Source organism: Thunnus albacares, chromosome 7 (genome assembly GCF_914725855.1).
Source record: "Thunnus albacares chromosome 7, fThuAlb1.1, whole genome shotgun sequence".
Classification (NCBI taxonomy): Eukaryota; Metazoa; Chordata; class Actinopteri; order Scombriformes; family Scombridae; genus Thunnus; species Thunnus albacares.
Genome location: NC_058112.1, coordinates 35,137,501 through 35,165,000, shown reverse-complemented (window position 1 = coordinate 35,165,000; position 27,500 = coordinate 35,137,501). Strand labels below are relative to the sequence as shown.

The window sequence follows — 27,500 nt, the reverse complement described above, 5'->3', positions numbered from 1 at the left end:
TGGACGGCGCCAGCTTGCAGGGTTCTCCGTCCACCTGCATGGGGATGGACTTGAAGGTGGTGAGAGTGACTTCCTTACACTGGTGGAGCCGCTCGCCGTGACCGCCCACCTGCAGCGTGGCCTGAGACACGGAGACAGCACGGTGAGGGTGGTAACTATGGCAACATGTCTGACCTGTGAACATGTATGATATGATTTATCCAAAACACTACAGAGCTGTGAGGTTTGCTGCGCGTTATGGTGCTGAAGTAGTTCAATGCTTAAAGATACAGGAGCGTTTACTTTGTGTTTGTGTCACCAAACTTAATAATCTGTTAAAAGGAAGAAGAAGAAGAATAAACTACGTTGACATGATCAGTATCTGTAATTATAGAGTAATAAAAAGGTTTAGGAAGGTTTGAGGAATAATAGTAAGAACTCTTTTCTGTAAACATCCACCATGAAAATAAAAAAGGAAGCAAACAAAAGAAAAACAATGTAGAATTTAACTACTATTATTATAATAATAATTACTTATATTTAGGATTCTTTTATAAGAGACAGTTGAACAGGTTCAGCATTCATTACTGAGGATCTTTGTTTTAGATACCAGATACACACAGACTGGTTCTGTCCCAGTCTGGCTCTGTGTCCCTCCACCAGTCCACCAGTTGCCCTCAGACTTTCTCCCAGTTGGTTGAACTGGACTGAGTTTGCTTTCACACTGGTAGTGAAATGAGACTGAGGTTAGACGTGTTCGATGCAGCAGTTTATAGAGACGCTCGTATCCAGATGCTGACAGCTGTCACTCATCCTCAACACAGTTTGTTCACATTTGTTTCAGTAGATTTGTCGTGTTGGAGGAGCTGCGTCAACATGTTTAGTGTATTTGGGTTTATTTAGGTACATTCTTAGACGGGCTTATTGGACATATAAGAGGATTGTGTTTATGTGTCCTCGGCCTGCTTTTCCCTCCACACCTGCCCTGCGTCAGCCTCGTTAGCCAATCAGCTCCTTTCCTGTTCTCCACCTGCACCTCATCCCCAAGTCCTGGTTTTCAGTTTAGTGTTGTTGGATCCTTTGTTCAGTATAGTTCTGTTCTGCCTGCACAAGCCTGGAATAAAAGAAGTTGATCCTGGTCCTGCCTGCAGTCCATCTGCTCTGCTCCACATCACAGAAATACAGTTCAGAAACTCTTCAAACTAAAAGTGTGCATCATAGTAGAATCATGAACCCAGACTGTACGTCTCTCAGCAGAACGCTCACCAGCGACGTCATGGTGAAGCCGATGACCTCGATGCAGCCGTCGTCATGACGCTGCGGTTCAAAGTCCTGATGCTCGCTGGGGTGACCCCACGGCATCGTGCCGGCACAGTACCTGCAGAGTGTGAACACACAGCAACAAACAGAGTCGGGAATAAGCCTCCATGAACAACACTGTGAGGCTACAGACTGATCCAAACTGGACTTAAAGTAATGACGTCAGCGTACCGGGGGATGTTGAGGAAGAGCAGACACTGTAGCTTCAGATCCTGGACTTTAGCCGTCAGGTCGGTCCCGTCACACTGAGGAAGACACACACAGCGTTTTACTAGTCTGACATGTGCTGCAGAGGCTGAAGACGCAGCAAAGTAAAGACAGAAATAAGTATTTAAATATAAGTAAGAGAATCAATAACAGCTTAAAACAAAGACATCTTTTCACTTATTATTAAATTCCAGACTTTTGAAAACTATATAAAATGTAATTAAACACCTGTTTCACCATCAAAACAATAAAGTATGAAAGTATGACGGGAAACCAGTCGGTACGACCTACAATCATTAATTATTATGTCACATTTATGGTGTGTATTGTATATGACTGTTGTGTTATCATGTTGTTTGTTACATGTGCAGGAACACAATAGAAATAATCCTCCATGACTGTAATTATTTTAAATCTGTATGTTTTGGATCATCAAATAAATTCAATCAATCAATACATCCCAGCTGTGTATAACAATAATTCCTAATGATATAATTAATTAAATGAGTTATGATAAATACATGGAAGCCTGCTGAGTCGTCTCAGTCGCATCTGAACACACACACATATAATAAATATATTTTTATATTCAGTGTGACTCACTCTGTCAGAGGATTTTATTATAAACGTCCATAATTCCACTTATAAATCATAGAAAAGACTCCTGATGACTGCAGAACCATCACATTGTTTCAGCTGCTGGTCTCTGAGCTGATGGAGGAACTGATGTAGTTATGAGGAGAAGATGAACACTGGGATCCAGTAAAGACCAGCTGTGGTCAAAGCAGATGGCGCCCACCAAGAGTCGGGGTCTGTTTGAGGTTTCTACCCGTTAAAGGGGAGTTTAACGGGTAGAAAGTGCTGCTTGTGGGGGGAATTGTTGGGTCTCTGTAAATTAAAGAGTTCGGTCTTGACCTGCTCTATGTGAAAAGTGCCCTGAGATGACTTTTGTTGTGATTTGGATCTATATAAATAAAAATTGATTGATTGACTTCTGATCTCAGGTCTGGAAGGTCTCTTGTTCCTGGAAGTCGTGTTTTCTCATTTAGCAGAAACTTTCATGAACACACTAAAGATCACGAGGTTAAACTTTGACCCAGTTTGGGTTCATACAGCATGTTGTTCTGATGAAGTAATGACCCAAACTAAAGCTGTTATATATATCTGCTCTGCTCTTTTCAAACTGACACGTCAGGGTTTGTTATTGATTGTTAATAACTTGTGTATCTACAAGAAACAATAAATCTGTGTCAGTTTGTAGCTGAAGCTTGTGTGTCACACTGGTTCCCAGTAACAGACTAAACCTGATGTTGTGTCTGAGCTGTATTTACCCAAACTGGGTCAAATTTGAACCCAGTGATTTGAGAGACATCATCACACCTATACTGGCCTCCCTGCATTGGTTACCAGTCAAGTATAGGACTGAGTTTAAGGTACTTTTATTTGTTTTTAAGGCTCTACATGGCCTGGCGCCCCGGTACATCTCGGAGCTCATCTGCCCCCCTTCACAACAGCAGATCTCTGAGATCCTCTGGCCAACTGTTGCTCGCTGTCCCTCCATCGCGGCTGAGGGGTGACCGTGCATTTGTTGTAGCTGCCCCCAAAACTTTGGAACAGCTGACCTCTTGGATTTAAGTGTTCCCCTTCCCGAGACACTAAACTAAAGACCCAGTTGTTGGCTCGGGCCTTTGACTGTCGGTAAAACCAAGTGTTCCACTATTATTTGTTTTCTATTTGTTCTTGTTTCTTGTTTGGTGCAGTTGTGTTGCTTTAATTTATTCTTGATATCTTATTGTTCAGCACGTTGGTCAACTGTGGTTGTTTTTAAATGTGCTTTATAAATAAATGTGATTTGATTTTTAGAGTGTCGACTGTATTCAGTGTGTTTCTACTCACCACCACTCTGATGTGCTTGGCGAGGTCTTTGGAGCTCCCGCTCAGGAAATCTGAGAAGGCCGTCTGAAACACGCAAAGACACACAAAACATACATGAACACGAGATCATGTGAACGTGTGAATGCAGTAAACAGAGCAGACACTTACCCCTGCATAGAACATCTTATTCCTGAAGCGGCTGTTAAACTTCTCGGGGTTTGCCTCTAAAAACACAAAAGCAACATTTAAACAAACCATTAATACAACAGAATAATAACCTGTTTACGTTTCCATCCATCAGTTGGTTTTAATTAAATTAGATACAGTTTGATTGATCTGTGAGGTAAGACGTCACATGACAACATGCTGTCCTGTCAAAGTCATGGAAGCGTCAACTTTTCCACAAAAACATCATCATTTCAAACTTTATGACATATTACTGTGTTTATGTGTTTACATGCCTGTTTACTCACTTTTACATGTTTTATAAATTGGAGTTTTTATTTGTTCTCGTTGTAATATTCTTTTATTTTCTGTATGAAATGTGCTACAGTATAAATAAATCAGATCTTTGTAGGATTAAAGGCCTGCTCAGACCAGGAAGTGACGTCACGACTTCTGCTGCAACTGACCAATTAATCTGCTGATTATTTTCTTAATTAATTGATTTGTTTATAAAATGTCAGAAAATGGTTTAAAAATCTTAGATGTCATGGTGACGTCTTCAAATGTCTCATGTTGTCTGATCAACTGTTCAGTTTACCGTCATTACGACATAGAAAAGCTTCAAACCTTCAAATATTTGTCTTTTCTGCTTCTAAAACGACCACCAGTGAGTTGCTGATTAATGTTCTGGTGATTGTCTGATGTCTCTGTTTTAAAGCTGCTGTGAACCAGTAAAAAGCACTGGTAATAGTTTATTCTCTGCACAGCAACAACATGCATTTCTAGATGTTTACATGATTAGTTTTTATCTTGTGTCCTGGTGGAGAACTGACCATCACGTCTATCATGCAGCAGAGATAATCAATAATCAATAATCAGACAGTTGAATCCATGAGAGCAGACTCACCTCTGGATTCATGGAAGCCCAATGTGACGTGAGCGTCGAAGCCCAGGCTGAAGTAGTTGTTGAAAACGTCAATAGGAAGCTGAGAAACAGCAAAACAACAGAAAAATATGTATATATATATATATATATATACATATATATAAAATAAGCTTTAAAGATTACACACAGTAGCTGCTGCTGTTCATTCTCAGGATGTGTTATGAGTTTTAAGCTGATATGTAAATTAAACACTGAAAACTTGTAATTATTTTCTGTCTGTTAAAGAATTATTAAGAATCTAATTTATTAAGAATTTTTGCAAATTAACAACTATGTATGAGCCCAAATATACCAGCTAAACCAACTTCTGTAAAATGTCTTAAAAATTAACCATTAAATACCTGCAAATTACTCAGAACATTTCCAGGAAATGAGTGTAACATTAAAGGAGCTGTAAAATAAAGCGTTACCTCCTCTTCTTCTTCTCCTTCTTGCAGAGTCCGTCTCTCATGTCTAAACATGAAGCTACAGCCAGCAGCTGGTTAGCTTAGCTTAGCATAAAGACTGGAAACAGGTGGAAACAGCTAGCCTGGCTACCTCTCACTGATTAACATTTTATATCTCATTATTGAACAGCGGTGCGTTACACGTAACATTAACACAATTATTTGTTTTTTACATTTGCACGTTACATGTAGCATTTGTACTGATTATACTGTGAACGTTTGCACATTCCTTGTCAATATCTTGTACAATATTGTTAAAACTCAACAGCTCTTTTCACTTAGAATATATTTTTACGATATTTTATTTTTTAGTTGTAAATTTTATTTATATATTTTTGTGAAAACTCTTACCTTCTATTTATTGATTGTTATGCAGCACAACACAGAGGCAGATTCCTTTAAATGCAAACCTACTCGACAACAAACCTGTTTCTGTTTCTGGTTATGTTGGAATATTTACAGGTTAGTGTGCTGAGACCATTTCATCTGTTGAATGTGGAATAATAATAATAATACTGCTATCAGTGGATGGACATTGTTTTGGTGTGATTATTTTGGGTCGTATGTGTATTTTCAGTTATGCTTTTGTAAAACTTTTTAAGGTCCCTTTTCCTCTAGTTTATGACTATGTTTGATATGTTGATGTTTCACCCTCTTTGACATGTACCTTTTTTACATTTTTGAACTGTTGATTGATTGATGTGAGATATTTATCACCCAGAGCCCAGATGATTAATCACACCTACCGTCATAGAGCCAGTCAGTGTACTGGTGTGTATGTACTGTATACTCGCAAACGTTTTCACCTGAATCAAAACGTTGTCTATTTGAATAAAAACTGTGACTTCGGAGCAAGTATGCGGGCGTTTCTCTATCCCTACTGGATATTTTTTGGTCCAATGATAATAATAAACAAAGACTGAGTCGAAGAGAAGAGTTTGTATCTGCCGACATGATGGGAATGTAAATCTGGGTGTCATCTGCATAAAAACGAAAATTTACAACAGCAGAACTGTGACACTGAGAGTCCACATGATTCTCAGACCAGTGTCTTTAAAGGTTCTCTACACACACGTCTTAGGACAAATTAAAATACTCTGCTCTCAATAACAACTCGTGTCTGATGTGGTTTTTACACAGAAAAGTAAAAACAAAACTTAAAATACAGAATATTATTTACACTGACTACTCAGACTTTGTGTTTGTGTGACATCTCTTCTGTCACATAAACACAAACCTGACTGACCTTGTCGGTCTGATGCTCATCTTGGTCCTCCGGTCGAGCCTCGGGGTTCGCCTCCACGTTCAGGTTCCATCGGTCCAGCTGGACAATGTTTCCGTCCTCGACGTGAGAGAGGATCTTTGTTATCGGTTCATCAGTGTAACCCTGAGAGACGACAGCAGGAGGAGTTAAACATGTCTGCTACTACGGAGGGTTAGGAGCAACTTCTGAAATCCTTTTGTGATGTTCTGTAATTCTGTTGTGTTTTCTTCTTTGTTTTTGCCTCAGATCAGTGGTGATCATACTCAATTACATACTTACATTTCAGGAGGAAATTGTTTTTACTTTTTAGTCCACTACATTAATCTGACAGCTATGGTTACTTATAAGTTTTCAAATTAAGATTTTATATTCAAAATGATCAGTTCATAAAATATATGATGAATTGTTGTAGATTTAACAACAAAACAGAGTACAAAGTACAACCTCAAGCAGCTATAACATTAAAATATCGCTTACATATTAATAACCATTATTATCGATTAATCAATGAATTATTTAATCTTCAAAACATTAGAAAACTGTGAAAAATATCTCAGTCCAACGTGACGAGTTCAAATGTCTTTATCTAACAGTCCAAAACTCAAAGATACTTAATTTACAATCATATAAAACAGAGAAAAACAGCCAATTCTCACTTTGGGGAAGCTGGAAACAGATAATTTTAGCATTTCTTTCTTTAAAAATTACTTAAAATTATTACTTGATTATCAAAATAGCTGTTGATTATTTTTTTGTAAATCCACTAATCAATTAATCGACTAATTGTTGCAGCTCTAATGTGCAGTGATAATAAAACAAACATATAATAATACAATAATAAATTCTGAAACAAGACTTTTTGACTTATTTTTATATTGTAGTATTACCGTAGTATTACTACTTTATTTAAGCAAGGGATGTTAGTACTGTACTGCTGCCTCAGGACTGCTTCTGAGAGCAGAGCTCAGTAGAGTTGTGTTAGAGTTCAGTAGAGTTGTGTTAGAGCTCAGTAGAGTTGTGTTAGACCTCAGTAGAGTTGTGTTAGAGTTCAGTAGAGTTGTGTTAGTGCTGCATTTGACACAATTGACCATCAAATCCTTTTGCAGAGACTGGAACATTTAATTGGCATTAAAGGAACTGCATTAAGCTGGTTTAAGTCTTATTTATCAGACCGATTTCAGTTTGTACATGTTAATGATGAATCCTCCGTGAAGGCAAAAGTTAGACACGGAGTTCCACAAGGTTCTGTACTTGGACCAACTCTATTCACCTTATATATGCTTCCTTTAGGTAACATTATTAGGAAACACTCCATAAATTTTCATTGTTACGCAGACGATACCCAATTATATTTATCAATGAAGCCAGATGAACCCAATCAGTTAACTAAACTCCAAACATGCCTTAACGACATAAAGACCTGGATGACCTGCAATTTTCTACTACTAAATTCAGATAAAACTGAAGTTATTGTGCTTGGCCCTAAACACCTTAGGAACACATTATCTAATGACAAAGCTGCTCTGGATGGCATTACCCTGGCCTCCAGCACCACCGTAAGGAATCTGGGAGTTATCTTTGATCAGGATATGTCCTTTAACTCCCACATAAATCAAATTTCAAGGACTGCCTTTTTTCACTTACGTAATATCTCAAAAATCAGGCACATCCTGTCCCTAAAAGATGCAGAAAAACTAGTTCACGCATTTGTTACTTCTAGGCTGGATTATTGCAATTCCTTATTATCAGGCTGCCCTAACAAGTCTCTAAAGACTCTCCAGCTGGTCCAGAACGCAGCTGCACGTGTATTGACTAAAACTAGAAAAAGAGATCATATTTCTCCCATTTTAGCTTCACTACATTGGCTTCCTGTAAAATCTAGAATAGAATTTAAAATCCTTCTCCTAACTTACAAAGCCCTTAATGGTCAGGCACCATCATATCTTGAAGAGCTCATAATACCGTATTACCCCACTAGAACACTGCGCTCCCAGTATGCAGGCTTACTGGTGGTCCCTACAGTCTTTAAAAGTAGAATGGGAGGCAGAGCCTTCAGCTATCAGGCTCCTCTTCTTTGGAACCATCTACCGGATTCAGTCCGGGGTGCAGACACCCTCTCTATGTTTAAGAGTAGGCTTAAAACTTTCCTTTTTGATAAAGCTTATAGTTAGGGCCGACCAGGCTCGCCTTGGATCAGCCCTTAGTTACGCTGCTATAGGCTTAGACTACTGGGGGACTTCCCATGATGCACTGAGCTCCTCTCTCCTCCTCCTCCTCTCCATCTGTATGCATTCATGTAACAGCAATGCATGTCACTAACTTTGCTTCTTCCCCGGAGTTTTTTGTGCTTTCTCATCTCACAGGAAAACCTGACTCCCGGGCCGAACCTTCGCGGTTCTTCACAGTCCTGATGGCATCCTTCCCTGTCTGTTGATGCTTGTGCTTGTTGTTGTTTGTTGTTGTCATTGTTTTTCTGCTGTCCCCCCTCCCCCTTCCCCTCTCTCTTTCTCTCTCTCAACCCAACCGGTCAAAGCAGATGGCCGCCCACCAAGAGCCGGGGTCTGCTTGAGGTTTCTACCCGTTAAAGGGGAGTTTTTCCTTACCGCTGTCGCCAAGTGCTTGCTCATGGGGGAACTGTTGGGTCTCTGTAAATTAAAGAGTACGGTCTTGACCTGCTCTATGTGAAAAGTGCCTTGAGATGACTTCTGTTGTGATATGGCGCTATATAAATAAAGATTGATTGATTGATTGATTGTTAGAGCTCAGTAGAGTTGTGTTAGAGTTCAGTAGAGTTGTGTTAGAGCTCAGTAGAGTTGTGTTAGAGCTCAGTAAAGTTGTGTTAGAGCTCAGTAGAGTTGTGTTAGAGCTCAGTAAAGTTGTGTTAGAGCTCAGTAGAGTTGTGTTAGAGCTTAGTAAAGTTGTGTTAGAGCTCAGTAGAGTTGTGTTAGAGCTCAGTTAAGTTGTGTTAGAGCTCAGTAGAGTTGTGTTAGAGCTCAGTAAAGTTGTGTTAGAGCTCAGTAAAGTTGTGTTAGAGCTCAGTAGAGTTGTGTTAGAGTTCAGTTAAGTTGTGTTAGAGCTCAGTAGAGTTGTGTTAGAGTTCAGTAGAGTTATGTTAGAGTTCAGTAGAGTTATGTTAGTGCTCAGTAGAGTTGTGTTAGAGTTCAGTAGAGTTGTGTTAGTGCTCAGTAGAGTTGTGTTAGAGTTCAGTAGAGTTGTGTTAGAGCTCAGTAGAGTTGTGTTAGAGTTCAGTAGAGTTGTGTTAGAGCTCAGTAGAGTTGTATTAGAGTTCAGTAGAGTTGTGTTAGTGCTCAGTAGAGTTGTGTTAGAGTTCAGTAGAGTTGTGTTAGAGCTCAGTAAAGTTGTGTTAGAGCTCAGTAGAGTTGTATTAGAGTTCAGTAGAGTTGTGTTAGAGCTCAGTAAAGTTGTGTTAGAGCTCAGTAGAGTTGTGTTAGAGTTCAGTTAAGTTGTGTTAGAGCTCAGTAGAGTTGTGTTAGAGTTCAGTAGAGTTATGTTAGAGTTCAGTAGAGTTATGTTAGTGCTCAGTAGAGTTGTGTTAGAGTTCAGTAGAGTTGTGTTAGTGCTCAGTAGAGTTGTGTTAGAGTTCAGTAGAGTTGTGTTAGAGCTCAGTAGAGTTGTGTTAGAGTTCAGTAGAGTTGTGTTAGTGCTCAGTAGAGTTGTATTAGAGTTCAGTAGAGTTATGTTAGTGCTCAGTAGAGTTGTGTTAGAGTTCAGTAGAGTTGTGTTAGTGCTCAGTAGAGTTGTGTTAGAGTTCAGTAGAGTTGTGTTAGTGCTCAGTAGAGTTGTGTTAGAGTTCAGTAGAGTTGTGTTAGTGCTCAGTAGAGTTGTGTTAGAGTTCAGTAGAGTTGTGTTAGTGCTCAGTAGAGTTGTGTTAGAGCTCAGTAGAGTTGTGTTAGAGCTCAGTAGAGTTGTATTAGAGTTCAGTAGAGTTATGTTAGTGCTCAGTAGAGTTGTGTTAGAGTTCAGTAGAGTTGTGTTAGTGCTCAGTAGAGTTGTGTTAGAGTTCAGTAGAGTTGTGTTAGTGCTCAGTAGAGTTGTGTAAGAGCTCAGTAGAGTTGTGTTAGAGTTCAGTAGAGTTGTGTTAGAGTTCAGTAGAGTTGTGTTAGAGCTCAGTAGAGTTGTGTAAGAGCTCAGTAGAGTTGTGTTAGTGCTCAGTAGAGTTGTGTTACTGCTCAGTAGAGTTGTTCAGAGCTCAGTAGAGTTGTGTTAGAGCTCAGTAGAATTGTGTTACTGCTCAGTAGAGTTATGTTAGAGTTCAGTAGAATTGTGTTAGTGTTCAGTAGAGTTGTGTTAGAGTTCAGTAGAGTTGTGTTAGTGCTCAGTAGAGTTGTGTTAGAGTTCAGTAGAATTGTGTTAGTGTTCAGTAGAGTTGTGTTAGTGTTCAGTAGAGTTGTGTTAGAGTTCAGTAGAGTTGTGTTAGTGCTCAGTAGAGTTATGTTAGAGTTCAGTAGAATTGTGTTAGAGTTCAGTAGAGTTGTGTTAGAGTTCAGTAGAGTTGTGTTAGAGCTCAGTAGAGTTGTGTTACTGCTCAGTAGAGTTGTTCAGAGCTCAGTAGAGTTGTGTTAGAGCTCAGTAGAATTGTGTTAGAGCCCAGTAGAGCTCCAGTTAAACTCCAGCAGAACTCACCCCTCCCCAGTTGAGTGTCCTGGCCAGGTCGTTGCCCGTTCCCAGAGGGAGGATGGCTACAGGAGGCTGGGGGTGGAGCTTCAGCAGGTCCAACACAGACAGCAGCCATCCCACCTGAACACACACACACACATATTAAGTTTATGTTTTATAATATTGTACTATTACATGCGTTGCTGTCTGCCACAGAGTCGTTAAAGATAAAACTAATTATTAGTAGTGAGTATATCGGTATCGAAGAAACAAATAAAGAGAGATTTCAACAGAAATAAAATGAACATTAGATAAATGATTGATGTGGAAAAGGTATAATAAAAACATTCAGGTAAAAGCAAGTTTGAAAAGCTGAGAGTTTTGAGTTTTCCTAAATTTCATTGTGAAGGTTTTTAAAGTTTAGTGTAATGTTTAAAAGAAGTACAGCAGCTTTGTCATCTGACAACAAGGAAAAACTTTTTTCCATGTGAGAAGTTTTGATGGCAGCAATGTTTGTTTAATGTTGGACTCACTGTCCCGTCCCCCCCACAGGCCAGGATCCTCAGGTTGGGCACTTTGGCGTACAGCTCCAACCTGCAGGAAACACAAAGCAAAGCCCGGACAGTTAGTTTCATCTGAGACTGACACATGAAGAGCAGGAAGGAAGAAATGAAGGAACTGCAGTGATATAAAGAGACTGAGAAGACTCTGGAGAACTCCTCACCCCTCTCTGGGTCCACCTTTCGTCAGGTCAAACACCTGCCGAGGGTTCAGGTACCACATGAAAGACTGGATGATCTTTGCTCCCTAAAAGGAAGAAAACAGAAGTTTAGAGGGAAAATGTGTTTCTTTAACTTAAACTGGTGCAAATTATTTGTTCCACTCCATAAAAACAGAACAAAATTGTGTTTATTTTCAGCTTTCAGCTTTATTTTTCTTTTTTTATGTCACTATGCAGAATGATTTTTGTCCAGAACTACATTTCTCAGTTTGTAGTGAACAAACAAAACCTGAGTCTGAGATCTTTGATTTTATGTTTGTTGAACATCATGCAGTAAAATCCACCAAACTCAAGAAAACTCTTCTGAAGCTGCTGAATATAATCATTTTGACCAGTTGTGCACAAAAGGAGGAACAATAAACCAAACATGTTCTGAAATCATCAGTGGATTCTTCTGTTTCCCACAGAAATGTGTCGTCAACAACTTTGTTGGATAAAATGTAACAATTTAAAGAGCAACTTAACACACCTGAAAGTCTTGTTTTTGTTGACCTCTAGTGGTAACTTCTCACCTCACTGCAGTGACGTCATAGTGTACTCCATCACTGCTACCTTATCTTTGCCCAAACCTGGTGCCTGCATTACCCACAATGCACCTGGAGATTGTGGTGTGTGATGCTAGTAGCGGCTAATGTAGCCTGGAGCTACATTATTTTATTACTTTTCAATGCACACTGTGACATCGTCAGTGACATCATTAGCTCACTCTGGAGACGCTTTATTCCAGCTTTTACACAGAGAAAATACCTGCAGTTCACCTTTAATTTACTCTTTAAAGATTTCTCGGGGACCTGATGGACATTTGTCACTACTGGCTGTCATTTTCAGACCAAATGTTTCATCATATAATTAAAAAATCAATTGATAAGGTAAATAGTCTATAGTGAGCTGGATTTGGTGGATCTTTCAACAGGCTCCTTCCACTGATATATTATACTGTATGTAGCGAGCAGGGATGTTAAAGTACCTGATTTCCGCCACTCTTCGGGTTAACGAACACCAGCAGAGGCTTCATGAGCTGAGAGGGAAGAGGCTTCACCAGGAAGGGCTTCCAGCGGCCATCTTGGAGCTGAGAGACATATATATCATACTAACTTATTAACCTTAATACAACGTTAATAACAGCCTCAATATAACAGTCCTTGAACATTTAGGTTTGCCCCAGGGGTCCATTCTATTATTCCTCATTTATATAAACGGTTTACCAAATATTGTCCCATAATGCTTGCAGATGACATAACCTTAGTTCTGTCACTCTAATTTTCAGTCATTTATTAAAGATGCCGATTCTGGTTTATCTGCTAATGCAGAATCATTTTAAAGTAAACAAACTGTCTCTAAATATTACAAAATCAAATTTTTATTATTTTCATCTAAGATCTCACGTGTTCAGTAATGACACATCTTAAGTAAAAAAAAACGAAATTCCTTGGAATAATAATCAGGTCAATAATCAGATAATGCAGGTCTCTCCAGACTACTGCTGTTCTCTCTGGGTTAAAACTTTAGAGCAGATTAAAAAAAAAGTTTTTAATTTTGGTTTTATAATCTTTTTTTTTTTTTTAATAGTGTGACTTTGTTTTTCTTGTATATTCATGTATGTTTCTATGTTATTATTAGAGGTATTTTTCCTCTCCCTGCACATGATTTCTTTTCTTGTTGTTTGATTTTTTTGTATTTGTTCAACTTTACACAATTCTTTGTCTGACATTTATTAACTGATGTTTGTTGTGTCGTCTCTTCCTCACCTCCGCTCCCTTCTTGCTCGACTTGTTGCATTTCAGCGACGTCCTTTTCTTCTTTTTACTGGACTTCAGAGACGTCTGCAGAAAAGAAGACAAACACACACATCAATGGCTGTATGTGTGTGTGTTTAATACACAGTGTGAGGACCTGTCACACACACACTTCTGGGGATCAACCTCCCTTATGGGGACCAACCTCTCTTATGGGGACCAACCTCCCTTATGGGGATCAACCTCCCTTATGGGGACCAACCTCCCTTATGGGGACCAACCTCCCTTATGGGGACTAACCTCTCTTATGGGGACTAACCTCCCTTATGGAGACCAACCACCCTTATGAGGACCAACCACCCTTCTGGGGATCAACCTCTCTTATGGGGACCAACCTCCCTTTTGAGGACCACCTACCCTTCTGGGGACCAACCACCCTTATGGGGACCAACCTCTCTTATGGGGACTAACCTCCCTTCTGGGGACCAACCACCCTTATGGAGACCAACCACCCTTATGAGGACCAACCACCCTTCTGGGGATCAACCTCTCTTATGGGGACTAACCTCCCTTCTGGGGACCAACCACCCTTATGGAGACCAACCACCCTTATGAGGACCAACCACCCTTATGGAGATCAACCACCCTTATGGTGACCAACCTCCCTTATGGGGACCAACCTCCCTTATGGGGATCAACCTCCCTTATGGGGACCAACCTCCCTTATGGGGACCAACCTCCCTTATGGGGACCAACCTCTCTTATGGGGACCAACCTCCCTTATGGGGATCAACCTCCCTTATGGGGACCAACCTCCCTTATGGGGACCAACCTCCCTTATGGGGACTAACCTTCCTTATGGGGATCAACCACCCTTATGGGGACCAACCTCTCTTATGGGGATCAACCTCCCTTATGGGGACCAACCTCCCTTATGGGGACCAACCTCCCTTATGGGGACTAACCTTCCTTATGGGCATCAACCACCCTTATGGGGACCAACCTCTCTTATGGGGATCAACCTCCCTTATGGGGACTAACCTTCCTTGTGAGGACCAACCTCCCTTATGGGGACCAACCCCTCTTATGGGGACTAACCTCCCTTCTGGGGACCAACCTCTCTTATGGGGACCAACCTCCCTTTTGAGGACCACCTACCCTTCTGGGGACCAACCACCCTTATGGGGACCAACCTCTCTTATGGGGACCAACCTCCCTTATGGGGACCAACCTCTCTTATGGGGACCAACCACCCTTATGGGGACCAACCACCCTTCTGGGGATCAACCTCCCTTATGGAGACCAACAACCCTTTTGAGGACCAACCACCCTTCTGGGGATCAACCACTCTTTTGAGGACCAACCACCCTTCTGGGGACCAACCACCCTTATGGGGACCAACCTCTCTTATGGGCACCAACCTCTCTTATGAGGACCAACCTCTCTTATGGGAACCAAACACCCTTATGGGGACCAATCACCCTTATGGGGATCAACCACTCTTTTGAGGACCAACCACCCTTATGGAGACCAACCACCCTTATGAGGACCAACCACCCTTATGGAGATCAACCACCCTTATGGGGACCAACCTCCCTTATGGGGACCAACCTCCCTTATGGGGATCAACCTCCCTTATGGGGACCAACCTCCCTTATGGGGACCAACCTCCCTTATGGGGACCAACCTCCCTTATGGGGACCAACCTCTCTTATGGGGATCAACCTCCCTTATGGGGACCAACCTCCCTTATGGGGACCAACCTCCCTTATGGGGACTAACCTTCCTTATGGGCATCAACCACCCTTATGGGGACCAACCTCTCTTATGGGGATCAACCTCCCTTATGGGGACTAACCTTCCTTGTGAGGACCAACCTCCCTTATGGGGACCAACCCCTCTTATGGGGACTAACCTCCCTTCTGGGGACCAACCTCTCTTATGGGGACCAACCTCCCTTTTGAGGACCACCTACCCTTCTGGGGACCAACCACCCTTATGGGGACCAACCTCTCTTATGGGGACCAACCTCCCTTATGGGGACCAACCTCTCTTATGGGGACCAACCACCCTTATGGGGACCAACCACCCTTATGGGGATCAACCTCCCTTATGGAGACCAACAACCCTTTTGAGGACCAACCACCCTTCTGGGGATCAACCACTCTTTTGAGGACCAACCACCCTTCTGGGGACCAACCACCCTTATGGGGACCAACCTCTCTTATGGGCACCAACCTCTCTTATGAGGACCAACCTCTCTTATGGGAACCAAACACCCTTATGGGGACCAATCACCCTTATGGGGATCAACCACTCTTTTGAGGACCAATCACCCTTATGGAGACCAACAACCCTTTTGAGGACCAACCACCCTTATGGGGACCAACCTCTCTTATTGGGACCAACCTCTTTTCTTATGGGGACCAACCACCCCTATGAGGACCAATCATCCTTGTATGTATGTGTGTGTGGTCGTGCATGTGTGTGTGTGTGGTTGTGTGTGTGTGTGTGTGTGGTTGTGTGTGTGGTTGTGTGTGTGTGTGTGTGTGTGTGTACCTGCGGTCTGCGGACCCTGATGATCCAGGTGGGAGGGACGATGACGGCAGCGTGAGCTCCCAGCGAGCAGCACTCCTCGATCTGCTGCAGCATGAAGCATGTCACCTTGTTGTGATACTGAAACACAGACAGGAAGTGACCTCACTGATACTGAAACACAGACAGGAAGTGACCTCACTGGGACACTGACACTGTTGCTAAAAGATGTTTCTAGTTTTCTGTTTCTGTTTCTATAAAGTAAATCTGTTATTTGTGTTTCTTCAGGACAGCAGCTCTGTGGAGACACACCGTCAGCCCTGCTTGGTTTTTCTTTTATGAATGAATGATTGATTATTTGTTTTATCAATGAATGATTGATTGATTTTACAGAGGTGCAGCTACAGTGAGCTCAGAGTTTGTTTCTGTCATCTCTTCTTAAAGACAAACATGCTTTCATAATGTAACGTCAGCTTGAACTTCGGGGGTGTCGAGTTCAAGACGTGTTTGTTTTCTTGTTTTCAGGCAGCATGGAAAAAGGTAAATAATTACACAACATCCGTACCTTCTGTACAACCGACCTCCCCAAAACGTAGATTCAGTTCTCACTTTTTATTTTTTACTTAATTGTTTTTAGTAAAATCAAACAACAGAACAGTCTAGGCTGCTTCTATGTAGAGGGTTACTTTCCCAAATGTGTTTATTAAAACACACACAAACAAACAAATAAACACAAAATATAATTAAGTCTTCCATTTCTTTCCAAATGTAGCTGTTAATCAAAAGATGAAATGTAAAGTCCTGCCTTTCTCACACCGAATATTTGCCCAAACAACGGAAAAATGAAATGAAACAGCAAAGATAATAACGAGGATGGTTCAGTCACTTTTTAAAGCAAACACGTAAATTTTGTTAAACAGCTAAAATTACAGAATAATTAATAAAGAGAAGAAAGCAAAGTGTCTCAGGTAATCAACCACCAGCTGCAGCTTTACAACTCCTGAGTGTGTTAAACTGAGTAAATGTGGATTTTAATTCATATTAATACAAACTATTTATCTAAACTGCTGATTACACTGACTTATCTGGTACATGTGACCCATCAAACTTAGTTGAATATGGTTTTGAGTGTTTGTATGTTTTTGTTTAATGTTTATAGGTATTCACAATTATTTTGCTACGCTTTTTGTTATCTCTCTTCATCAGATATCTAATCTTGCTGTATCTAATGTTGCTGAACCAAAACTGTTGCTGAATGACGTCAGAAACAACATCCAGACTTCACCAAACTAACTTCACCTGAAACTAAACACAAATGTGCACCAACATGTGAAATAATGCTGCAAGCACACACTGAGTTAATGCACAATGTATTTGATTTCTGTTCTCTATAACAGACTTACCGCCTGTTTGCACCACGAGCAGCTGATGGCAACAATCTCTTTGCTGTGAAATGAAAACTTCTGTTGAAAACCCTGTTGGAGAGAGAAGCAGATCAGATCTCTGGAGTCTGTCAGTGAACTAAAGTTAAAGATGCCAACGGATGGAGACCTTCACCTTCCCACACTGTCGACATTTCCCCGTCTGACGTCTCCTGTGGACCCAGTGATGTCGCACCACGTTGGACTGTGAAACACAAGAGGAGTCAATAACCTTTGATCTTCTGCATTAATGTAAACTCTCAGAGAGAAGTTGAGTGTCCTCAGACACTAGCGAGGTAACTAGTTTGACAGACACTGACCTCTCGGACAGCTCGAGATCCTGGTTCCCTGAATGACGGCTTGCACCTGAAATTAATCTGATCACAAAGAGAAGAAGCTGTGAGGAGAGAAACTCTCAGAGGACCACCGATAATAATCCAGAAGGTTCGAGAGTTTACCTTCTCCAGCTGCTCCATACACATGGTGTGGACCGATATCTTACAGCCTGCACATTTCTTCCTCGCCACAGACTTTTGCTGCAGGAGAGAATCACAGACGCATCACAGAGAGACATGTTGTTCTGTAGCAGCGGGATTCAGAGCAGAGTTTCTAACTCACCAGTGATTTAGCGACGCAGTACTGCTCTCCAACGTAGCAGAAGTCTCCAGACCCGCTCGTCTCAAACCAGATGTGTTCACCAAACTGAGCGTTGTCCTGCAAACAACAAGTCACATGAAGTCACGGAGAAGGTGCCTCAACAGGCTTCAGCAAGTCAACGGCCGACTGTATGTAGCCTGAGAGGCGAAACCCAGGGAACACAAGTCTGCCAGACAGCAGCTCGTTAAGCTAATTGTTGTGAAGCTGGTGACGACTGAAGAGACTCAGATCATCTCACATCTTCTCTCATCTGGATCTTAGCAGCTGGACACTTTAGTAGGAAAATCAACCTGAAACTCTGACAGTGAAGATTCATGTCCTCTGACCTCTGACCCTGAACCAGCATCATCAGTGATACGTCTCTGCTGTTTATCACCAGTATGAACATTGATTGATTTTATACTTCTGGGGAAAAGCAGAGACGAGTATCTCTTCAAATATTAAAGAGTCAGTACTTTAAAAGAATAACTAAGAAGTGGCTGTAAAATACACACAAATAAACCCAACATATGGAAAAAACGACATAAACTAAGAGTGTCTTTGTATGAAAAACGCTGGATGAACTCTGTTCAATCATCTGCTGCTGCAGGAAGTAAACAATCTGTTTATTTATTATTACGTAAACATTCGTTAGTTACGAACGCTGCGTCATCTCTGGACAACATGTTGCTCCTTGTTTTAACATCACATGTTCATCACTGCCGAGAGAGTTATCAGGTGAGGAGCAGTGAGGAGCAGTGAGGAGTAGTGAGGAGCAGCGAGGAGCAGTGAGGAGCAGTGAGGAGCAGTGATGATCAGTGAGGAGCAGTGAGGAGCAGTGATGATCAGTGAGGAGCAGTGAGGAGCAGTGAGGAGCAGTGAGGAGCAGTGAGGAGCAGTGAGGAGCAGTGAGGAGCAGTGATGATCAGTGAGGAGCAGTGAGGAGCAGTGATGATCAGTGAGGAGCAGTGATGATCAGTGAGGAGCAGTGAGGAGCAGTGAGGAGCAGTGATGATCAGTGAGGAGCAGTGATGATCAGTGATGAGCAGTGAGGAGCAGTGAGGAGCAGTGAGGAGCAGTGATGATCAGTGAGGAGCAGTGATGATCAGTGATGAGCAGTGATGATCAGTGATGAGCAGTGAGGAGCAGTGAGGAGCAGTGAGGAGCAGTGATGATCAGTGAGGAGCAGTGAGGAGCAGTGAGGAGTAGTGATGATCAGTGAGGAGTAGTGATGATCAGTGAGGAGCAGCGAGGAGCAGTGAGGAGCAGCGAGGAGCAGTGAGGAGCAGTGACTTACGCTCCAGTCCACGGTGCTGCTGGGCTCCTGCAGCGGCTCCGTCTGTCCGGACGCCGTCACGGTGGGAGGAGTCACGGCGTGCTGCAAGCCCGGCTTGGCGATGGCTTTCCTGAAAGAGGACAGAAGAAGAAGAAGCGTTTTGAGGAGAATCTGTGTTGACGCGTCGCTGCTGCTCGTTAGAGACGGTCTGACGTCAGTCTGGCAGCTTCGTCGTTAACATACAGGAAGCTGCTCATCATCATCATCATCATTAATGAGCTCCAGCTTCCTGTCAGCATAACTCTACTGGTCCATGTATTCCTGCAGCTCTCAGTAGTAACGACTTCATGAGCTTCTTAACGATAAAGTTCTAACTATTAGACTAAATTAAGCACCTGCTGCCCTCAACAGGCACCGATTTATCCACAAACACAGGAACCTTAGAAACAGCCGTAAAACCGAACTAACTTCAACGATTTCTTTATCTAAACCATCAACCTGTCTCTTAGACCCCAACTAGGCTGCTTAAGGAAGTCTTACCCTTAGTGAGCAATTCTTTACTAGATATGATCAATCTGTCTTCAGTAACAGGCTATGTACCACAGTCCTTTAAAGTAGCTGTAATTAAACCTCTTCTTAAGAAGCCTACTCTTGATTCAGGTGTTTTAGCCAATTATAGACCTATATCTAACCTTCCATTTCTCTCTAAGATCCTTGAGAAAGCAGTCTCTAATCAGTTATGTGACTTTCTACATAACAATAGTTTATTTGAGGATTTTCAGTCAGGATTTAGAGGCATCATAGCACAGAGACAGCACTGGTGAAAGTCACTAATGACCTCCTAACTGCATCAGACAAAGGATTTGTCTCTATACTTGTCCTGTTAGATCTTAGTGCTGCATTCGACACAATTGACCATCACATCCTTTTGCAGAGACTGGAACATTTAATTGGCATTAAAGGAACTGCATTAAGCTGGTTTAAGTCCTATTTATCAGACCGATTTCAGTTTGTACATGTTAATGATGAATCCTCCGTGAAGGCAAAAGTTAGACACGGAGTTCCACAAGGTTCTGTACTTGGACCAGTTCTATTCACCTTATATATGCTTCCTTTAGGTAATATTATTAGGAAACACTCCATAAATGTTCATTGTTATGCAGATGATACCCAATTATATTTATCAATGAAGCCTGATGAAACCAATCAGTTAAACAAACTCCAAACATGCCTTAACGACATAAAGACCTGGATGACCTGCAATTTTCTGCTACTAAACTCAGATAAAACTGAAGTTATTGTGTTTGGCCCTAAACACCTTAGAAACACATTATCTAATGATAAAGCTGCTCTGGATGGCATTACCCTGGCCTCCAGCACCACCGTAAGGAATCTGGGAGTTATCTTTGATCAGGATATGTCCTTTAACTCCCACATAAATCAAATCTCAAGGACTGCCTTTTTTCACTTACGTAATATCTCAAAAATCAGGCACATCCTGTCCCTAAAAGATGCAGAAAAACTAGTCCACGCATTTGTTACTTCTAGGCTGGATTATTGCAATTCCTTATTATCAGGCTGCCCTAACAAGTCTCTAAAGACTCTCCAGCTGGTCCAGAATGCAGCTGCACGTGTTCTGACTAAAACTAGAAAAAGAGATCACATTTCTCCCATTTTAGCTTCACTACATTGGCTTCCTGTAAAATCTAGAATAGAATTTAAAATCCTTCTCCTAACTTACAAAGCCCTTAATGGTCAGGCACCATCATATCTTGAAGAGTTCATAATACCGTATTATCCCACTAGAACACTGTGCTCCCAGTATGCAGGCTTACTGGTGGTCCCTACAGTCTTTAAAAGTAGACTGGGAGGCAGAGCCTTCAGCTATCAGGCTCCTCTTCTATGGAACCATCTACCGGATTCGGTCCGGGGTGCAGACACCCTCTCTATGTTTAAGAGTAGGCTTAAAACTTTCCTTTTTGATAAAGCTTATAGTTAGGGCCGACCAGGCTCGCCTTGGATCAGCCCTTAGTTATGCTGCTATAGGCCTAGACTGCTGGGGGACTTCCCATGATGCACTGGGCTCCTCTCTCCTCCTCCTCCGCTCTATCTGTATGCATTCATGTAACATCAATGCATGTCACTAACTTTGCTTCTTCTCCAGAGTTTTTGTGCTTTCTCATCTCACAGGAAACCTTCCATTGCTGCTATTATTATAGTTATATTTCTATAATTTTGATTATTATTAACATTGTTATTATTGTTGTTATTCTGCTTCTCTGTGTCTCCCTCTTTCTTTCTCTCACAACCCATCCATCATATAATCATGATAACAAGTGTTTATTACAACCTCTCCTATGAAAACATATTTGATATTATTACTATATGATCTGTTTATATGTGCTGACAGCTGCATTAACGAGTGTTATAAACCACTTATTAACTCTTCATAGACTGATTAATAATGATAAATAGGAGACATCTTGTGTCCAGCAATATCACATCAGACACAAATTATTATTAAATCTCGTCCTGAAACACGACTGAAGGAGGTTTTTAAAGTCTGATGTACTGATTTCTGTCTGATCTCATGTTATTTGCATTTCAGGAAGTCGTACAAACATTTCAGGAGTCTTTTGTTTGCGGACCGACTGACTGATGAACCTTAGCAACCAGCTGCTGGATCAGTGTTTGGTTGGTGAGTCACTGGTGTCTTTGTTAGCTGCTAATGAGCTTCGGCTCCATGGAGGATGTTTGTGTCTGCAGCAGAATCTCAGGCTGACACCACAAATGATTTCAATGATAAATGATATTTATGTTTCATGTGCGGCAACGTGTGTCGTTTGTCTCTGAATGTCACAAACTGTCTCTTATGTCCTGCGACACTCTGACTTCTGTTGTGAATGTAAAACTCAGTATAAACATGTTAAAGCTTGTCACACAGGAATATGCAGGCGAGGAGAGGAGAGAGCTGAATATTTGTATATTTTATATGTCTACTCGTGGACTGGCAGTAGATTATAGAGACTTGCACTGCAGATCCGCCAACAATTATGAAGATTCACTATCCGAGTTTACATCCAAATGTAAAATCAGCAAAATAAAATGTGCCTTAATGCAACTTAATCATATTTTGGTTGAAATCTCTGGAATAAGTGCAGCTTGAGTTCTCAAAGACGAAACGAAGCCTCCGGTTCTCCTCGTTCATAGTGGACCATCTCACACAATTTATGTTCAATTAACATTCAACTCTTCATTAACTGCAACCAGGATCTTTGCCTAATTGAACTCCATGAGCCTGACATATCTTAACCAGAGTTTATTTATCACACTGCAGAAAAACTATAAAAACATCAGATGCAGAAAAACTGAATTAAACAGAATCTGGAGTTTTGCAGAATGATCAAATGACTGAAGATCAGCTGATTGTACAGGTGAGTGTTTGATACTACTGCAGGATGAAGTTTGATTACATTACAACACTACATAAAATAACTTATAATTACTCGTTTGAACAAACAAGATCAATATAAAAATATATAATATATAAATCTTCAGGACATGAATGGGTGAATAAAATGAAACGAGCAGCTAACTGCAGCCGCCATGTTGGCGGTCGGGACTACATACAGCAGGAAGGCGCTCCAGCTCTCCAGACGCGAGTCGTAGCCGAGCGGGCTGAGGGCCCCGGGGCCCCTGTAGAAGGCCGGGTGGCTGAGGTAAAAGACGGAGCTCCTGCGGCTGGGCAGCGGGGGGCCTCTCCCCGGCCAGGGGCTCCCCGCCTTGGAGATGGTGGAGATCCTCCTCCTCTTCCTCTGGGTGGAGGCGCGGCGGCCGCAGGGGGCGGAGTCACCTGAGAACACCTGAGACGAGTTCCTGCGCAGGCAGCGAGGAGCCCGGATCAGCGGCCGCGACGCCGGCGGCGGCTGCGGAGTCTTCCTCATCATCTCCTGGGTGGCGGCGGCGGTGAAGGAGGAGGAGGACGGGGAGGACGGGGAGGAGGCGGCGGCGTGCTGATCAGACCAGGAGACATTGTCATCTTCCTCCACCAGCTGCTCCGCCTCTGACAGCTGACTCGCTTCTGATTGGCTGTCGTTAGAGTAATCGCTGCTGTCACTGTCTCCGTCTGAGTGCAGGCTGCTGGAGCGTGAGAACATCCTCCTGCTGTTGGCGCCGTCCCTCACCTCCACCTGCTGCTCCCCGGCTGGTAGCCCCGCCCCCAGGCCTTCGACCTCGTCCTCCTCCGTCATCTGGATCAGGCTGGCCAGCAGCATGGACGGGCCCAGCAGGTGGGTGTCGATGGTGCGCAGCTTGCCCACCTTCTTCCTGCACACGGCGAACCTGGGGTTGAGGCTGGGCGTGGTGGTGCTGGAGCGCCGCCGGCTGGGTCCCGCCCACCTGTTGTGTCTGGACGTCTTCGCCAGGCGTCCGCCGCCCGCACACGGCGGCCCCACCTGCAGCTGCACGCTGGAGCGCCGCCGCTGCGTCAGGGTGGAGGAAGGCAGCCCGACGTTGGACCTGCGGCGGGCCTTGCTGGTCGGGACGGCCACGCTAGGCCTCCTCTGGCGGCAGGACGTCGCGTCCGCCGGCAGAGCTGCTTCCTTCCTCCTAAAGTGACGACGGAAAAACGTGTCCATGTCGGACGCAGAGCGGGACGGACTCCTGAAAGGCTCCTCTGAGGCTGTCGGACGCAAACAACAGTTACAGAGAGCAGAGCGGAAACGACATCTACAGGAGGGGAGGAGCTTCAGTCATGACACAAAACAAAAAACATTTTAAAATCTACTTCCTGTAAACTCACAGGTCAGCTCTAAGTGCGTCAGTCCACAGCAGGCACTAACATGCATCTCCAGTGACCACTTGTGATCGGATCTCACTTCTCCGCTTTATATGCTAATAAACACAAACATGTAAAGACCAAATGCGTTGTTGTTTTTAACCAGCGGGAGGCAGCGATGCACTTCCTGTGCCTAGTCTGCCGGAAATCAAAAGAAGAAGAAGAGGAAGCACTTTAACATGACGCCTTTGGTGTTCTACTCACTACGTACTTCCACTTACGCAGAGGTCGTCAGTCGAGTAGGCGTCCTTCAGCGTTACACGCTGCTACAAGAATGTGGCCACATGCGGCCCAGAACGCCTCCCAATGTGTTCTGGGAGATCAGATCTCAGTGCGTCTTGGGTGCGTTCACACCTGTACTGAGCCGTCCACTAGTCATCGGATCACCTGAGACGCATGTTAACGCAGGTGTGAACAGAGTCTCTGACTGATCATCACGTCGTGTCACACTGAACATTCACAGCAGACTGATAGTTACTAAGACGTAGTTAGTTAATAATTATTACAAAAAGGACATTTCTCCTCACGCCAAAATGATGCAAATGTCCATTGCTGGTGTACGGTGGCCCATAAGGACAAAATACAGACAAAAATTAAACTCGTAAGAGACCAGCAGGAAGCTCCGGGTCCGAAAAATGAACCAATGAGGAAGTAGCTTCAACCTGCATTCTCTCTAATGGCCAGCGGGGGGCGACTCGGCTGAGAACAATTTGTTTTAATGGTTTTAGGCCTATTTTTCGCTAATGAAAATTAGCATTAGCATCATCACAGTTAACCATAGACTGTAAGTGCACCGTGCTAACCATGCTAGCAGCTAGAGTTAGCATCAGCTCCACCCTCTCGTCCAAATATGGTCACTTCTGGCTCCAATAATCGAAGATGGTGACGATCAAATGGTTAAACTCGAGCAGTTCACAAACCAACGGGAGACGTCACCGTGACGACGTCCATGTTTTTGGTTACAGAAGAAGAAGAAGGAGCAGCAGCAACATGTTTTATGGAAGCTGTTCAGAGAAACCATGAAGGTTTATTCTGTTAACAGAATATTTATCTGTGATAATTCAGCGGTTGTGGATTTGCAACAACAGATAATTATTTCTCATATTGATTTTGACACATAAAATGAATCAAAAGAAACGCTGAACGTGCGGCTCAGGCAGGAAACATGTCTTAGCCACCATTAACAACCTGCGCTAACAGAGGAAACCTTCAAAGTGCCAAAACACAACTCATAAAATAAAAACTAACCCAATATGAACACTTTCCATAAATCATGTTGTTGATGTTTCTCATCACGCCCCCTGCTGGCTGGGACCACTTCCTGTTTACCTGTTTACATTTCTCCTTTTTGTTTGTTTTTTTAGTATTTGTTGTATTTCCTTAATGTTCATGTTTTTACTTTTGTATGTGTTTTGTCCTTTGGGGCCACCGTACTTGTATATTAGGTTACGTTTGTATCTGTGACTGCAGGATTGTGACCGTTCACACATTCAACCACTGTGTGCAGACGGAGATTACAGGTCAGCCTGACGTGTCTGATCAAATCGTCTCTCAGCAGAAACCAGCAGGACGTTAAAGTCCTCCAGTCAGGTGTCCATCAGTCAACAGGAGAATCTTTCATATCAGATGGTTTTACTGGTCTGAACGTTTTTCTTTCACAGCTCTGTGAAATGATGAAATCTTCAGGGTGTGAAGGTTCAGGACGCCGCCTGATGCCGTCGCTCCAAACAACACCATCAGGTTCAGGTTGTTTTACTGTGAGCAGCTTCCAATAATATAACATATTATTTATAATATCTCTGTCTGTGCTCATGTGTATCCTGTGTGTTGCATTAACCTGTGAAGCTAACAGTCAGCGGTGGGTAAAGAAACGTTTTCAGCCGTCGAGTCAATCAACAGGAAATTAATCAGCAGCTATTTTCATAATTCAGTCATTTTTAAACAAAAATTAGTTGGATTTAGCGTCTCAGATGTGATGATCTAACACTTTTCTTTGCCATATGTGACTGTAAACTGAACTCAACACAACTAAAACCTTCAGATATTCATCAACTGTCAGCAAATCTTCTCGTCTGAGAAGCTGGAAGCAGCTAATATTTACTATCCAGTATCAAAATAGTTGCAGATTAATTTTCTTTCTATATTTCTAAGCAGCTTATTCATCCGTATATTTCCTGCAGTGCTAAAGTGTTGAGTTGTGTCTGTCGGTGTGAAGCGGTGCATCACCTGACCCGGCGGGACGGGAGGAGCATGAATTATAAAAGAGTGAGAGGAAGTGCTGGCGAGCAGCACGGTGACAGGAAGCTGTCATCACCGCTGTGACACAGACAACAACAGTAATTAAGGCCACAGCGACCCGCTGGCTTCCCGCCCTCCCAACAAACACATTACACCAGTAATTAGTCTGCACCGCTGGGTTCACTGATCCACCGCCAGCAGCTCACACCGTCTTTCATCTGCAGTCGTCATCTGTTCATAATCCCACTAAAGTCTTCGCATGTCGACCAACAGTTCAAAACACAAAATATTTTATATCATATTTTAGCTTGAAAATGATTAAAATAAAATAAATATTTGCCTTTTTTTCTGCCAGATGACACCAGACTGTAAAGCAGCAGCTCTACTTTATCATCTGACCAGGGGCCGACAAAGGGGCGACAAAGGGCCGACCAGGGGCCGACAAAGGGGCGACAAAGGGCCGACAAAGGTCCGACCAGGGGCCGACCAGGGGCCGACCAGGGGCCGACAAAGGGCCGATCAGGGGCTGACCAGGGGGCCACTAAAGATGGAGTGATCTGCCTACTCGGGGCCGTGCTAGAAGTATTTCTCTAGTTCTTTTATACTAAATACTCAAAATACTCCATTACAAGTAAAAGTACAGATTATTAGAAGCAAAAGTTACTTAAAGTATCAAAAGTATTTATTTAAAATGTAATTAAAAGTATTTATTTTGGTATTTTGATGTTTTATTGTTTATAACAACACTGACTCAAAGTTGATTTAATGTAGATCTCTAATTAATTACAAACATATAAATAATATAAAATCCAGCTGGAAGTTTAAAGTAGCATCAAGTGGAAATACTCGAGTACTTTACTACCAGTAAACTTCCTTTCTGCTGTTTTCTTCTGATTCCAACGACAGAAAACATAAATAAATAATTAAAGTAACGACAGAAAACATAAATAAATAATTAAAGTCCTTCCAGACTGAAGCTACGCTCGTGTTTCATGTGTGTGATGGTGAAAATAAATCAGCTTTATATTGTTATTGCTGACACACTCAGGCTCTGTACTTGTTTACATTATTAACATTATTTAGTATTTTTCATTATCAGCTGTTCTTTATGTAAATATTCCAAACATGAGTTCCAACTTGTCAGATGTGATGATTTGATGTTTTTCTTTGTCATTCATGACGTAAACTGAATATTTTTGTGTGGTGGTTTGTTGCTGAGAC

General features: G+C 42.4%; 1 protein-coding gene across 3 annotated transcripts in view; it reads right to left on the bottom strand.

Moving 5' to 3' along the window:
- dgkzb (diacylglycerol kinase, zeta b) overlaps nucleotides 1–27,500 on the bottom strand; it is a 78,523-nt gene that overhangs the window by 22,215 nt on the left and 28,808 nt on the right. The window contains exons 1-20 of one of the 3 annotated variants that reach the window (XM_044357264.1): nucleotides 22,835–24,394; nucleotides 19,226–19,334; nucleotides 17,911–18,006; nucleotides 17,751–17,828; nucleotides 17,613–17,669; nucleotides 17,429–17,497; nucleotides 17,275–17,346; nucleotides 15,896–16,012; nucleotides 13,349–13,423; nucleotides 12,568–12,669; nucleotides 11,544–11,626; nucleotides 11,353–11,413; nucleotides 10,847–10,960; nucleotides 6,185–6,325; nucleotides 4,454–4,532; nucleotides 3,550–3,605; nucleotides 3,403–3,465; nucleotides 1,471–1,544; nucleotides 1,246–1,357; nucleotides 1–121 (exon numbers count right to left, since the gene is read on the bottom strand). The exon at nucleotides 1–121 is cut by the window's left edge and continues 79 nt beyond it. In XM_044357264.1, coding sequence (XP_044213199.1) covers nucleotides 1–121; nucleotides 1,246–1,357; nucleotides 1,471–1,544; nucleotides 3,403–3,465; nucleotides 3,550–3,605; nucleotides 4,454–4,532; nucleotides 6,185–6,325; nucleotides 10,847–10,960; nucleotides 11,353–11,413; nucleotides 11,544–11,626; nucleotides 12,568–12,669; nucleotides 13,349–13,423; nucleotides 15,896–16,012; nucleotides 17,275–17,346; nucleotides 17,429–17,497; nucleotides 17,613–17,669; nucleotides 17,751–17,828; nucleotides 17,911–18,006; nucleotides 19,226–19,334; nucleotides 22,835–23,841 — 2,686 coding nt within the window. In that variant the 5' untranslated portion in view covers nucleotides 23,842–24,394. Of the gene's footprint in view, nucleotides 122–1,245; nucleotides 1,358–1,470; nucleotides 1,545–3,402; nucleotides 3,466–3,549; nucleotides 3,606–4,453; nucleotides 4,533–6,184; nucleotides 6,326–10,846; nucleotides 10,961–11,352; nucleotides 11,414–11,543; nucleotides 11,627–12,567; nucleotides 12,670–13,348; nucleotides 13,424–15,895; nucleotides 16,013–17,274; nucleotides 17,347–17,428; nucleotides 17,498–17,612; nucleotides 17,670–17,750; nucleotides 17,829–17,910; nucleotides 18,007–19,225; nucleotides 19,335–22,834; nucleotides 24,395–27,500 lie in introns of those variants that run through there. The other 2 variants (XM_044357266.1, XM_044357267.1) reach the window with 2 other exon arrangements.